Here is a 13,857-nt window from a genome sequence, read left to right as displayed (position 1 = left end):
AGTATTTATAGGAAGGGTAGTTAGGCCATTTACATCAAAAAAGGGGGTCATATTTGAATTTACAAAAATTTAGAGGCCATAAAGGAAGCTGGTCACAAAGTAAGGGGCCAAATAAGAATTAACTTTAGATATTTCAAAATTCACTGTATACGAAAAAGTGTTACATCAAAAAAGAGAGTTTCCAGATCCAAACGAAGGTCTGGAAACCAAACCTTCACGGCCTGGTTTCCAGGCCTTCAAAGTCTGGTTTCCAGACCGTGAAGGTCTGGAAACCAGACGCCCGGCGAAGGAGATCCTCCCCTTCGCCGAACTTGGTAGAGAGAGAGAGAGATGAAAGAAGAAGAGGAGGAAGAGAGGGAAAGAAGAAGAAGATGAGGGAGAAAGAAGAAGAAGAAGAAGAAGAGAGAGAAAGAAGAAGAAGAAGAAGAAGGAGAAGAGGAAGAAGAAGAGGAAGAGAGAGAGAAAGGGAGATTTTTTTTCTTTTTGTTAAAGGTGGCCGACCGGAATTTTTTATTCCAGCCAGCAACCTTTCGCCGGAGAAGAAGGGTGAGGTGGACAGAGGTGATGTGGTAATTTTTAGTTGAGGTGGACAAAGAAAATGAAAAAAAATAAATTACAGAAATGCCATGGGGGTAGAATTGGGAGGTTGAAAAAAATTTGGGGCCAATTAGGAAATTTTTGGGGCCAAAACGGTGAGTTAGTCACAAATCGGGGGCCAAAACGGAATTAACCCAAAAATAATTTTTTAACCAGATTATTAGTTTTATATACAATTTTCTTTATGATATTCAAGGAAAAATATGTTTTTGAGTTGGAAATATCTAGGTAGAGATAAAAAACCAATCACAAATTCACAATTTTTTCAAGTTCAAAGAACTTAGAGTTAGAGAGAGGGAGGAACTAGTTTTAGGTAAATCACGATTGTTTTTGGTAGGTTACTTTAGACAAATATAAGTTTTGGAAATAAATATTGACAACAAATATCCACCATAAATATTTGGGATTTTTGCAAAAGGGGCAAAGTAATGTTCCAAGTGATGAGTTTGGAGCACAAATTTGAATTTTTTTGAGTTTGGAGCATTGACTAACTTTGACTTAATTTTTCATCCAAAGATAACAAAAACTAACTTTTTAACTTACCTTTTCATCTAAAGTTAACGGAGACTAACGGATGTTACTGTCAAGTTTTCATTACTGTTAGTTCTAGCATCGACGACTCACATTATTTTGCATCAAATGGTCGAAATTAACTCATAGTTTACGACAAAAACTTTTCTTTTGTAGAAGAACTCCACTTTTAAACCAATGCAAACTCCATCAATTCATTAAGAAGTGACCCCAGAGTTAGTAATTAAGGTGGATGCAACCCTGACTTGCTGAGAAAAAATGTTATGATCGATGATTGAACTAGATTAGTAACTCTTATATTTTTTGATATTTTGGGTCACATGTGGCTTTTAAGCCTATCACGTGTGGGCCTAGCTCTGATACCATGTTAAGTTTGTGGCCATCCAACTCAAAACCAATTGGCTATGAGTGGAGAGGACTTATTATACTTTATATTCTTGGTTGCTAGTTACCCATTCTCCCATGTGGGACTATTCTCACACACATAAAATACTTTATTGATTTAAAGATTGTTATTTTTTGGACGAGCTAAGTTACTTTGATTTAAGAGTTTACGGTTGTAATTTTTTGACAAAACTAAATTCCTAGATGGATGAATGTGAACAAAGTGTTGGGAACATTATATAAATATTTCAATATTTTTGAATGAAGGTTATGTTCATGTTAATGAATTGATGAATGCTACATATGGATGAATCATGTAATTTTTTTAATGTTTTGTACTAAACTTAAGTAGTTTATAAAAGTTTATATGAAAATAATGGAGCTTGCATTGTTTCAAAAGTGGACGTCTTCTACAGAAGAAATAGTTTTGGTCGTAAACTATGAGTTAATTCCGACCATTTGATGCAAAATAATGTGAGTCGTCGATGCTAGAATCTAACAGTAATGAAAAATTGACAGTAACATCCGTTGGCCTCCGTTAACTTTGGATGAAAATGTAAGTTAAAAAGTTAGTTTTTGTTATCTTTGGTTGAAAAATTAATTCAAAGTTAGTCAATGCTCCAAACTCAAAAAATTTCAAATTTGTACACCAAACTCACCACTTGGAACATTACTTTGCCCCTTTTGCAAAATATCCCTAAATATTTCTCTTACAATCTATGGAAAGAATAAATGTATTAACTCAACCATTAGAAACCTTTGATTTGCCAATGGTTAAATATATATTTATGAAAGGGTAAAAATAAAAAGAAATAAATGATTTGATGATGGGACCTACTAAATAGTAAATTTTCGGACTTATTTTTCATTTTCTTTTTATTTTGGTTTTATATTATATATTAATTTAAGAGTGGATATAAGACTAAATACTCTCATATTTTTGAACCTTAAACTCAAAAATCCTTCACTACACAGTTAACACATTAGTGATACATTGGTATAATTGTACGAAAAAAAAATTCAAAAATAGACTTTTCATCTATCTTATATTTAGATTGGACTTTAATCTAATATTGTTTTTATTTGGACACGTAGTGTCGTAGTCTATGAATGACACAAGCAAAAGGAGAATCATCTCGACACGTTCCAAATAAAGGGGCGATGTAATTAGGCGAACATATGTTTAGAGGCCATAAGAAAGATAACTGTTTTAAATCCAAGACTAAAGATGTCGTATAAGACAACCATAGCCAGTTTCAACATAAAGAAGTACTGCCGTCCACGTCCTCCGCGAAGGTATGGATGCATCTTAAAGTCCAAGTCAATTCTCTAACGGGGCCACCAAGTTTGACCAATATACTATTATGCCCCTAACGATTTTTTTTTTTTGAGAATTTGACTACCCATCTACGTCAATCGTTATAAAGTATTAATACATCATGAAGATGTCATAAATACGATAACTATCTATAAATCATAAATGAAAAAGGCCTAAAGTCCAATAACATGAAAAAAACATAAAGCTTGACAAATTTATTAAATAATTTACTTTATTTATAGTCTAAATTATATAGGTTAAATTTTGATGACAAATTACTTCTACCGAAATTCGATCTCACGACTTCATGGACTTAAGAGGGTGTCTAATCATTACACCAAAGGCTAGTGGGCTCATGCCCCTAATGTTGTCCAATACATTTTGTGTCGTTAATTGATTCACTTTCCACTTTGGGGCCTTCTAAATTTTTCCTACTAGGGTTAGGTTTCTTCTGCATAACCGTTCCTAGAGAGAGAGATTGAGATCTATTTTTCCGGCGAAGGGAGACCCTCCGCCGGAGTTTCCTCTTCTATATTTTTTTTGTTCTTCTGTTTCCTCTTCTATGTAGATTTCTTTGATCACCAACAATTACAACTACCTTTTTTCTCTCTCTATCTATCTCTTCATCAACATTGATCATCTGGGAGAAGACGGTGAAGGACGGTGGTTTTAACTGGTAAGTTGGAAGATGAGATCTATAATCACACCTAATCTCACAATCCAAAAACTCATCTCATAATCACATTGATCACAAGATTGGCCCCATCCCTAATCTCACAATCCAAAAACTCATCTCAAAATCATGAACTTCAGATGAGATCTATAATCAAACCCTAATTAGAAAACAAAATCTGCAAACCTCGGTTGGTCTGGGCGGTTAAGTCATAATCTTTACCCTAGATGCTTTGATTCAACAATTAATCTTTTAAATTGGAAGACATAAGAGATTATTTGTTTTTCAAGAAACCTAATGTTATGGTTTTTGATGAAGAAAGATATATTATCAGAAATTACATTTATTGATGGTGATGGGTGGTGGTGGTGGAGCGATTGGTTTCTACGGCAAGATCGGGTGGTGCTTCGTGAAGGTGGTGTGGTGGTAATGTGATTTCTATGGTGGTGTGTGACGATTCTCCGGTGACGGAGGCGGTTTTCTGGCGGCAGCGGATGTTTTCCGGTGTCGGCGACGGTTTTCCGGCAAGAAGGCGGTGGTTCTTTTATTAGTTTTACTGTAATATTTTGTCGACCTTTAGGGTCTTTTCATTCACGATCTTTAGGATCTTTTGTCGGCCTTTAGGGTCTTTTGTTTGAGTCAGTGTCTAGTCCCATTTCTTTCTCTTCATGAGGCACTTTGCATTTAAAGGTATGTAACTCTCATGAAGTTTTCAGAGGAGAGAAATAAGAATGAAGTATCATCCATGTAAACATTGTGATTTTATCACTTATTAATGGAAATGGTTCCCTTGGCTTAAAAAAAAAAAAAAAAAAAAAAAAAAATTCCTACTGTCGCTCTAGCATACTTTCTTTCTTTTCATGTGCACATAATTATGAGTGTGTTGTTTAGTCTGATGGAGAGACACTCTTACAGTGTTTGTACTTTTTATAGACCATACATCATTTATTTGGTATTAAGAAGAACAATCCACTGTCATAATTATCTATTTTATTTTTTGTTGTTGAACAGTCATATTTTCTACTTGTGAAGCGGAACATGAAACCAAGCTTCATGGTTTGTCGTGCAATGTTGCGGGGAAGTATGGTAAAATATTTTTAATGCCTTCAAACTGGTTAACTTGAAGTGCTTATCGATGACAAATTGGTTGTGGCACCAGCCAATGAGCCAAGAATCATGTCTATCACGAAAGAAGCAAATATATAAATATGCACGATTATTTTTTTTGTGAACATGTTAAAGAACGTGATATTGAAGTGTTGTATTGAATGTCTCAAAATCGAGTTGTTGATATGTTTATGTAATCTTGTAAGCATGATGTATTTGAAAATTGAAATGAATGTTAGGCATGAGAAGTAATGGAAATTTGGATTAAGGGTTGATGTTGAAAATGGATTCTGAGCTAAATTACTATTTACTTGATGATAAGTGAAGAAATTGAAATAAGAGTGACTTATCGGGTATTGCATTTTGAGTTATTTGGGATCTTATATTCTTATCTCAGGAAGTTGAAGCAAAATTTCTTTTGTGAGAAATTATTGTGTTCTAGAGAGAAAGTAACTAAAAGTATGTAAATCTTTTAACATTTAGTTTGTTGTTGAAGAATAACAATGTATTTGTGTCTATGCGAGTGCCCAATGAAGTTTGTTAAACGGAAGTTAGTTGATTGAGCTGATTCGAATGGTGTTTGGATCTTATTGCTTGTAATTATTGTGATTTTACCTTCTTTATCTCTTGCATTTTTTTTTATTTTATTTCTTGAGGTTGGTTTCCATGTAGGGTTCATTCGGTAACACACTTTATGGTCATAATATATTTTAGAGTTGCAATGAAAACGGTGTCGCTGAATAAAAAGTTGGACGCCAAAAAATTGAACTTAAGAAATAAGATAGAACATAAGAAGGAAAATTAAAACTTGAGAATTCAATTAGAAAGAAACAAAAGTTACTTATCCTTTCACGGATAAAACTTTTAGTTTTGGGTGCCAAAATTAGGTTGGGTAAACTAGGGGACCAACAGGCTTAGTAGTTTTAACAAAAAAAAAAACAGGCCATTCATAAACACAAAAAAAAAAAAAAATATAAACACAAAAAAAAAACAATAAAAATGAGAAAATTGGAAGAGAGAAATGTACTTGGCAATTCATTGAGGGAACCATTTGTTTTAAGGCCATTTGAGCACTAAGATTGATTATACAATCCTTGACTGTCTCACGAAGAGAAAAATTCAACCAAAGAAATGGAATTATTCTTGTGGAGTGAGTCTTACTACATTTTTAGATGAAAAAAACTTAAAACTTTATGCTACATTTTGTATTATAGTCACCGAGTCAAATCTCAATCTTCTTGCTATTTAAGAAGTACTTGCCCGACAAAAATTATACTCTATGATCTAGCTACCCAACTCTTTCCAGAATTCCAGTTAAGCAAAATGGAAGCAACAAGTACTATGTTTCTAAAACTTGTTCTTGTTCTAGAGCTCACCTGGTTATCCTTGGCGTCGCCGACATCAGTTGTTCAAACCAAGCCTGGCTGCCAAGCCAAATGTGGGAATATTACGATTCCTTACCCATTTGGTATTAACCGTGGTTGCTCCATTGATGAAATTTTGGGGTATGAGGGTATCTACAGCATAAACTGTGATACTTCTTATGACCCTCCCAAGCCTTTCATTGGGGGAAGTAACTACGAGATCACAAGTATATCAGATAGCGAAGTTCGGGTGAGAAACTTGCTAGCTACTCAATGTTTCAACGAGTCCGGTTCGGTGGTACTGGATAGGGGTAAATTAACGATCAATTTTACTGATAGCCCATATATGCTCTCCTACACAAAAAACCAGTTCTTTGCAATTGGTTGTGCTTCAGTTGGACAATTCATGGTGCAGCAGTCTGAGCTAAAAACAAACCACACATGTCGATCGTTATGTCCCACTAGAGACACAGTGTTAGATGGGTCTTGTACTGGTAGAGGGTGTTGTCAAACCAATATACCGAAAGGGACAAGCATGTATATAGCGACAGCGGGAAGCTTCAACAACCATAGTAAAATATGGTCTTATGACCCTTGCAGCTATGCTTTTGTGGGTGAGCAAGATAAGTACACCTTCAGTGCTTCTGATCTTCAACTTGATCCTGCTAAATTCAACGCTAAAGCCCGAAATGTACCCCTAGTGCTTGATTGGGCTGTTGAAATGACAAACTGTGAAAAAGCTAAAAAGAATGAGACTGGTTTTGCCTGCAAAGCTAACAGTTTCTGTGTCGATGCAGACAACAATCCTGGTTATCATTGTGTTTGCGATGAAGGGTACAAGGGGAACCCTTATCTAGATCCTGGATGCCAAGGTATGTAATTATATGTAGTTTTAATCGGGTTTGTCACTCTCTCTGTTTTAATCTATTAAACCATGTGTATAAAACTTAGAAATGAAGCAGTCTTAATGTGAATTTGTGAATGGAGCGGGAGAACAGATGTGAACGAGTGTGAAGATATAAACAACGGACCGTGTGATGGCATATGCACAAATGCAAACGGAGGCTACAATTGTTCTTGTCCGAAGGGAAGCAAAGGTGATGGCAGGAAAGACGGAAGTGGTTGTGTCGTCAAGAAATTATATACATTTGCCATATTAAAGATCGTCCTAGGTACAATAACTACACTTTTCCCTGCCTAACGATTAATTTGTCAACATAAATGAATAGGATTGATATAACTAATGATTTATACTAATGTTGAAGGTATTGGCTCGTCGCTCTTACTCTTGCTAGTTAGTAGTTCATGGGTGTTCTTGATCATAAGGAAAAGAAAGCTAAACAAACTCAAAGAGAAATTCTTCGAGCAGAATGGGGGATTGCTATTAAAACAAAAACTTTCCTCACAAGGGTCTGGTTTCGAATCGGGAACGATCTTCACTGCACAAGAGTTGAGGTTAGCTACCAAAAATTACGACAAGAGTCATATAATTGGACAGGGAGGCTATGGTACAGTGTACAAGGGAACTTTGTCACGTGATAACCGTAAGGTAGCTATCAAGAAATCTAAAATCGCTGACGAGAGCCAAAATGAGCAATTCATAAATGAGATTGTTATTCTAACTCAGGTTAACCATCGAAATGTGGTGAAGCTCTTGGGATGTTGTTTAGAGACTGAAGTCCCTCTACTTGTTTATGAATTTATTTCTAACGGAACCCTCTCCGAACATATCCATAAAAAAAGTGGGATTTCTTCGTCTATTTCTTGGGAAAGCCGGCTGAAGATTGCTACTGAAACCTCAAGTGCTCTTGCATATTTACATTCAGAAACTAGTGCACCCATAATTCACAGAGATATCAAGTCTGCCAACATATTATTAGACGAAAATTACGTTGCTAAAGTATCAGATTTTGGAGCATCAAGGTTAGTTCCATTATATCTAACTCATTTAGACACACTAGTTCAAGGGTGTAAGTTTTCTAAAGAGCTTTAGATTTTATTTCAATCAATCTTAGTCTCAATTACAATTTTGTTTATATAGAGTTTAGAGTAAAGAAGAAGATACAACTAACTCTAACTAACTCTTAACTACTAACTAATTATTAACTACTAACAGAATTAACAAACTTAGCTAATAACTAACTTTGTTAATCTCTATTTATTCAGGTACAAGTGGTGCTTCTATATTTTGACTGGAGAGCTTGGAGGTGCTCCTAAACTTGGACTGAGAAACTTGGACTTGCATGGGCTTCACAAAGACTATTTTACCCTTTGTATTACTTTAGAGTAAAACCCTAGAGAGTCTGTTTTCATCTTCTATCTCTTTCGAAACCCTAGCTCTTACATCCCCCCTCAAACTGATGATGGCGGCAAAGACAAAGTCATCAGATTGTTCCTTATGCGAGAGAACAGATCATAGGATAAACCCTTCGTAAATATATCCGCCAGTTGATCCTTCGTCGAGACATGAGTAATCACCAGAGACCCATTTGATACTAAATCACGAACATAGTGAAAATCCACTTCAATATGTTTCGTTCGAGCATGAAAGATGGGGTTGGAAGCGAGATGTTGAGCACTGATGTTGTCACAAAAGAGATTAAAAGGCCGATTCAGAGGACATTTGAGCTCATCCATAAGGTAAGATAACCATACTACTTCGGTTGCCGTATTCGATAGTGCTTTATACTCAGCCTCAGTCGATGACTTGGCTACTGTTGACTGCTTTTTAGAACTCCATGAGATCAAACTTGAACCAAGGAAAATACAGTACCCACCTGTTGATTTTCGTGAATCAGGGCATCCAGCCCAATCTGAGTCTGAATAGGCGATTAAAGTAGAAATATTACCAGGGACTACACTAATTCCAGAACCCATTGTCCCTTTTAGATATCTTAATATTTTCTTGACAATAACCATGTGAACTGTTGTGGGTGTTTGCATGAATTGAGCTGTGTAATTCACAGCAAAAGATATATCTGGACGAGTTAGGGTGAGGTATTGAAGAGCACCCACCAAACTTCTATATTCTGTGGGGTTTTCAAGCACTTCTCCATGAGTAATGGATACTCTTTGGCCACTGGCAACAGGAAGCTTAGAAGGTTTGCATTCTAACATACTTGCTTTCTGTAATAATTGAAGAGTATATTTAGTTTGTGTGAGAAATATACCTTTATGAGATGTACTTGAGTTAACCTCTATGCCCAAAAAATAAGACAGAACTCCCAGATCCTTCATCTTAAATGCTGAACTCAAATCAGATATTAGCTTTGAAATTTGAGTGTTTGAGCTGCCTGTTAGAATGATGTCATCAACATATAGGAGAAGAATCATCATCTGATCTTGAGAATGATAAAAGAACATAGAGTGATCTGTTTTACTCTTATTGAAGCCATAAGCATGTAAAAAATTTGCAAACTTGTTGTACCAGGCCCTAGGAGCCTGCTTTAGACCATAGAGAGCCTTATGAAGATGACAAACATACTTTTCTTTCCCTTTTTGCTCAAATCCTGGTGGCTGAATCATATAAACATCTTCATCCAAAGTCCCATGCAAAAAGGCATTTGAAACATCTAATTGTTTCATGAGCCAAGACCTAGTGACTGCAATTGTGAGAACCAGTCTAATAGTGTTTGCTTTTACCACAGGACTAAAAGTTTCTGCATAGTCCACTCCTTCTTGTTGATGGAACCCCTTGGCTACAAGCCTTGCTTTATATCTTTCAATAGACCCATCACTCTTTTGCTTCAACTTGAACACCCACTTGCAGCCTAGAATGTTCATAGACTTTTGATGAGGCACAAGTGACCATGTCTGATTTTGTTGAAGTGCTAAGAATTCTTCATTCATTGCCTTGACCCACTCTTCATGTTTTGCTGCCTCTTTATATGTTGTGGGTTCAGTAGGTAGATGTAAGATAGATAGAAAAGCCATATCCAACATGTGAGGTGATGAATAATGAGCCACAAAGTCAGCAGGAAGCTGCTTGGTCTTGATTATGCCATTTCTGCCTCTAGTAATCACTTGGTCAGACTGTAAAGTCTGAGAATGCAACTCTGAATTAGCTGGTGTACTAGTGACATCATTAGGTGTACCTAATTCATGAGAGGGCAAGCTCCTATGTCTTGGAATAGTTGGTGAGCAAGTTGAATTTGATGTCCCTACTCCACTGACATTAGACTGACTAGTTGATAAACCAGGCAAAGGTAAAGAAATAATTGGCTGTTTATTCTGATCACTACTAGACTGTTGAGAGGAGATGTTAGCATATGGAAATTTGTTTTCATCAAACACAACATGTCTAGACATATAAATTCTCTTTGTAGTTGGTTCATAACACCTATATCCTTTGTGTTCTTGACTGTAACCCAAAAATACACATAGTAGGCTCTTGGGACTTAGCTTATCTTGCCTAAGTTCTCCTAAATGAGGGTAACATGCACACCCAAATACCCTTAAGTATTTGTACTCTGGTGTAGTATGAAATAAGACCTCAAAAGGGCTTTTACCTTGTAAAATAGGTGTGGGTATTCTATTTATGATGTAAACAGCTGTATTAAAAGCATCAAACCACAAAAACTTAGGCAGAGAACAATGAAGAGATAAGGTGTTACCTAACTCTGTGATATGCCTATGCTTTCTCTCAGCCTTCCCATTTTGCTGAGGAGTATAAGGGCAAGAAGACCTGAATAATATGCCATTTGAGTCTAAGAATCTCCTGAAATCACCTTGTTTCAATTCAGGAGCACCATCTGATTGAAAATATACCACTTTTGTTTTAAGTAAGTTTTCTGATGTTGACTTGAAATGAGTGAAACATTTGATGCTATCAGACCTATTTTTCATTGGGTATATCCAGCTGTATCTACTGAAATCATCTAGGAACAAGATGTAATATCTGGCCCCATTTGGTGTGGTAATAGGGGCTGGTCCCCAAACATCACAATGGACCAAGTAGAGTGGAACTTGTGATATAGTAGAAGAAGAATCAAAAGGTAAACATTTACTTTTACCCATAGCACAAGATTGACATAGTTTTTGTTCAATAACAGTAGATAAAGCAATCTTGTTCTCCTGTTGAAGTTGTTTAATAACACCACAATGTGAATGACCTAGTCTAGCATGCCAAGTATCATAAGATGTAGCTACTTGAGCAGTATGAGCAGCTGTCCTATTTTCTAGAACCCCATTACTGACTTCAATAGGATATAAATTGTTCTTAACAGGTCCTTCTGAGAGAACCTTTTTGGACCAAATATCCTTAATACAATATCCCCATGGCATGAATTCCACTGAACAGGAATTGTCTTTTGTAAACTTAGAAATAGACAATAGATTCCTTTGTAAACTTGGAACACATAGTACTTTGGTAAGGTCAAAAGAGCAAGAGGAGGTAGATAATGTTGAATTCCCTATGTTTGTGATAGTTAGAAACTTACCACTACCTACCATGACTGCTTCAGAACCCTTGTAAGGCTGAGAACATGTTAAATTGCTTGTTGTGTGTGTCATATGGCTGCTGGCACCTGTGTCAGCTAGCCAAGAAGTATCTTTTGAACATTTTTCTGCTGAATTAGTTGCAGTATAGCATTCATTTACCATATCAATGTCAAAACTATCAGATAGACAATCCATAAAGCATTCTTCTTCTGTTTCAAGTACAATAGCAGTATGACATTCTTGAAAATCATCATGCTCATCACTACTATACATATATACTTCTGCAGTATTACATTCAAGAAGAGGTTCATCTGCATATGAATAAGATTGAGGATCCACTTGTTCCATTTTTTCTTCAATTTTCATAGATACTTCTTGTTGAGTTTCTGTATGATAGCTATTATGTGGTTTATTTTGCATATATCTGAAATAGCATACACCTGCAGCATGGCCCCATCTTTTGCATATCCCACAGGGAACAGAAGAGAAATCAAAATCATCTGCCCTTTGATTATGATTCTTTCCTTGAGGATTTTGAGAAGTAGATGATGAAATGTTATCTTTCTTAAAATGGGTAGCTTGATTCTTGTAATATGAGAGAGAGGGTCTACCATTATATCTATTAGAAGGCCTAGGATACCCTCTCTTGACATAGTAAGCCTCTTGTTCTAGTTCCTTATTAGATAACCATTGTTCATGTTGTACTAATCTAGACTTTAGTTGAGGCAAAGAAAGGAATTCATTGTTGGCTCTAAGAGCTATAACAAACTGATCATAATCTGAACTTAATCCTTGTAATGCTAATCTTACTAATTCTGAATCTGAAATCCTATCATGCACAGATAACAGAGAATCAGAAATTGTCTTCAGTTCTCTTAGGTATTCTGTCACAGTTGAATTACCCTTTTTGATGTTTTGTAATTGTTTTCTTAATTGGTCTTTCTTAGACTCAAGACCCTCATTATTGGTGAGGTCTAGATATTCCCAGATTTCTCTAGCTGATTTTAATCCATAGGTATCACAATAGATGGATTTTGACAAGGTACTTTTGAGGTAAGATCGAACAAAACTCTCCCTGGATCTCCATTGCTGGAAATCAGGGTTAACTTGCTCTACTCCATGAATTATTCTTAGTTGGGGTGGTTCCTCTATAGAACCATCTACAAAACCTAGCATATCATAAGTATTGAGAAGTGTCTCAACTTGATCTCTCCACATGAGATAGTTGGAGTCATCTAACTTCTCTGTAATAAAGCTAGTAACAGATGATATAGGTGGAAGATTACCTGAATTCAAAGAAGCCATGAAAGATCCTTGGAATTTGGTGATAAGTTCGAAAAAACAGTAAGTTGCTGCTGAAAACCTAATTTCCTTTCTCTCTTAATGATGAAATTGAAAGCTTTAAGCTTTCTTCTGTTGAGAATATTGATTTGATTCTAATATTTGATCTTGTTTGCTGTTGAATTTTGTATGAGATGTTAAATGTTGCTGATTGCTATTAAGCTCTTGAAGAAAACCCTAGTATTTGGATCTAACCTTGAAATCTGATACCATGTAAGTTTTCTAAAGAGCTTTAGATTTTATTTCAATCAATCTTAGTCTCAATTACAATTTTGTTTATATAGAGTTTAGAGTAAAGAAGAAGATACAACTAACTCTAACTAACTCTTAACTACTAACTAATTATTAACTACTAACAGAATTAACAAACTTAGCTAATAACTAACTTTGTTAATCTCTATTTATTCAGGTACAAGTGGTGCTTCTATATTTTGACTGGAGAGCTTGGAGGTGCTCCTAAACTTGGACTGAGAAACTTGGACTTGCATGGGCTTCACAAAGACTATTTTACCCTTTGTATTACTTTAGAGTAAAACCCTAGAGAGTCTGTTTTCATCTTCTATCTCTTTCGAAACCCTAGCTCTTACAAAGGGACTTTAGGGTATTTGGACCCAGAATACTACCACACCAGCCAATTAACAGAAAAGAGTGATGTTTATAGTTTTGGTGTAGTTCTTGTAGAACTCTTAACAGGCGAAAAACCTATTTGTTTTGAGAGATCAGAAGAACGAAGAAATATTACTACAAGTTTTATCTCATCAATTGAAGAAAATACTATTTTGCAATTCCTCGACGCTCGAGTGGTGAATGAAGGAAAGCCAGAAGAAGTCCTAGCAGTTGTGAAGATAGCAAAAAGATGCCTAAACTCTAAGGGCCAACACAGGCCAACCATGAAACAAGTTGCAAGTGAACTAGAAGGACTGAGAAAGTTAGAGACAACGAGCGAATGGGATCGTCATGAACCAACCCAAGTTGAGAAAATGAATTCACGGTCTGAGCCAACAGATCTCTATGATGTGCCACTAAATTATGACAGTAGCATCTTTGATTCAAGACAATATAGTTTACAATCAAACGTGACCTCGTCGATGAGAAACCCATGA

The 13,857-nt window shown here is 35.9% G+C and overlaps 1 protein-coding gene across 1 annotated transcript; it reads left to right on the top strand.

Moving 5' to 3' along the window:
- Positions 1-5,951: 5,951 nt before the first annotated feature.
- Positions 5,952-13,857, top strand: LOC147534694 (wall-associated receptor kinase 2-like). Its single transcript, XM_086650145.1, has 4 exons — positions 5,952-6,846; positions 6,973-7,146; positions 7,240-7,944; positions 13,346-13,857. Exons 1-4 carry the CDS (start codon positions 5,952-5,954, stop codon positions 13,855-13,857), a joined length of 2,286 nt encoding a protein of 761 aa, XP_086506271.1.

This window comes from Eschscholzia californica, unplaced genomic scaffold, assembly GCF_041429995.1.
Source record: "Eschscholzia californica isolate CP2 unplaced genomic scaffold, dmEscCali1.0.p SCAF_6, whole genome shotgun sequence".
Taxonomy (NCBI): Eukaryota; Viridiplantae; Streptophyta; class Magnoliopsida; order Ranunculales; family Papaveraceae; genus Eschscholzia; species Eschscholzia californica.
The sequence above is the reverse complement of the archived record's forward strand: the minus strand, read 5'-3'. Positions and strand labels throughout refer to the sequence as shown.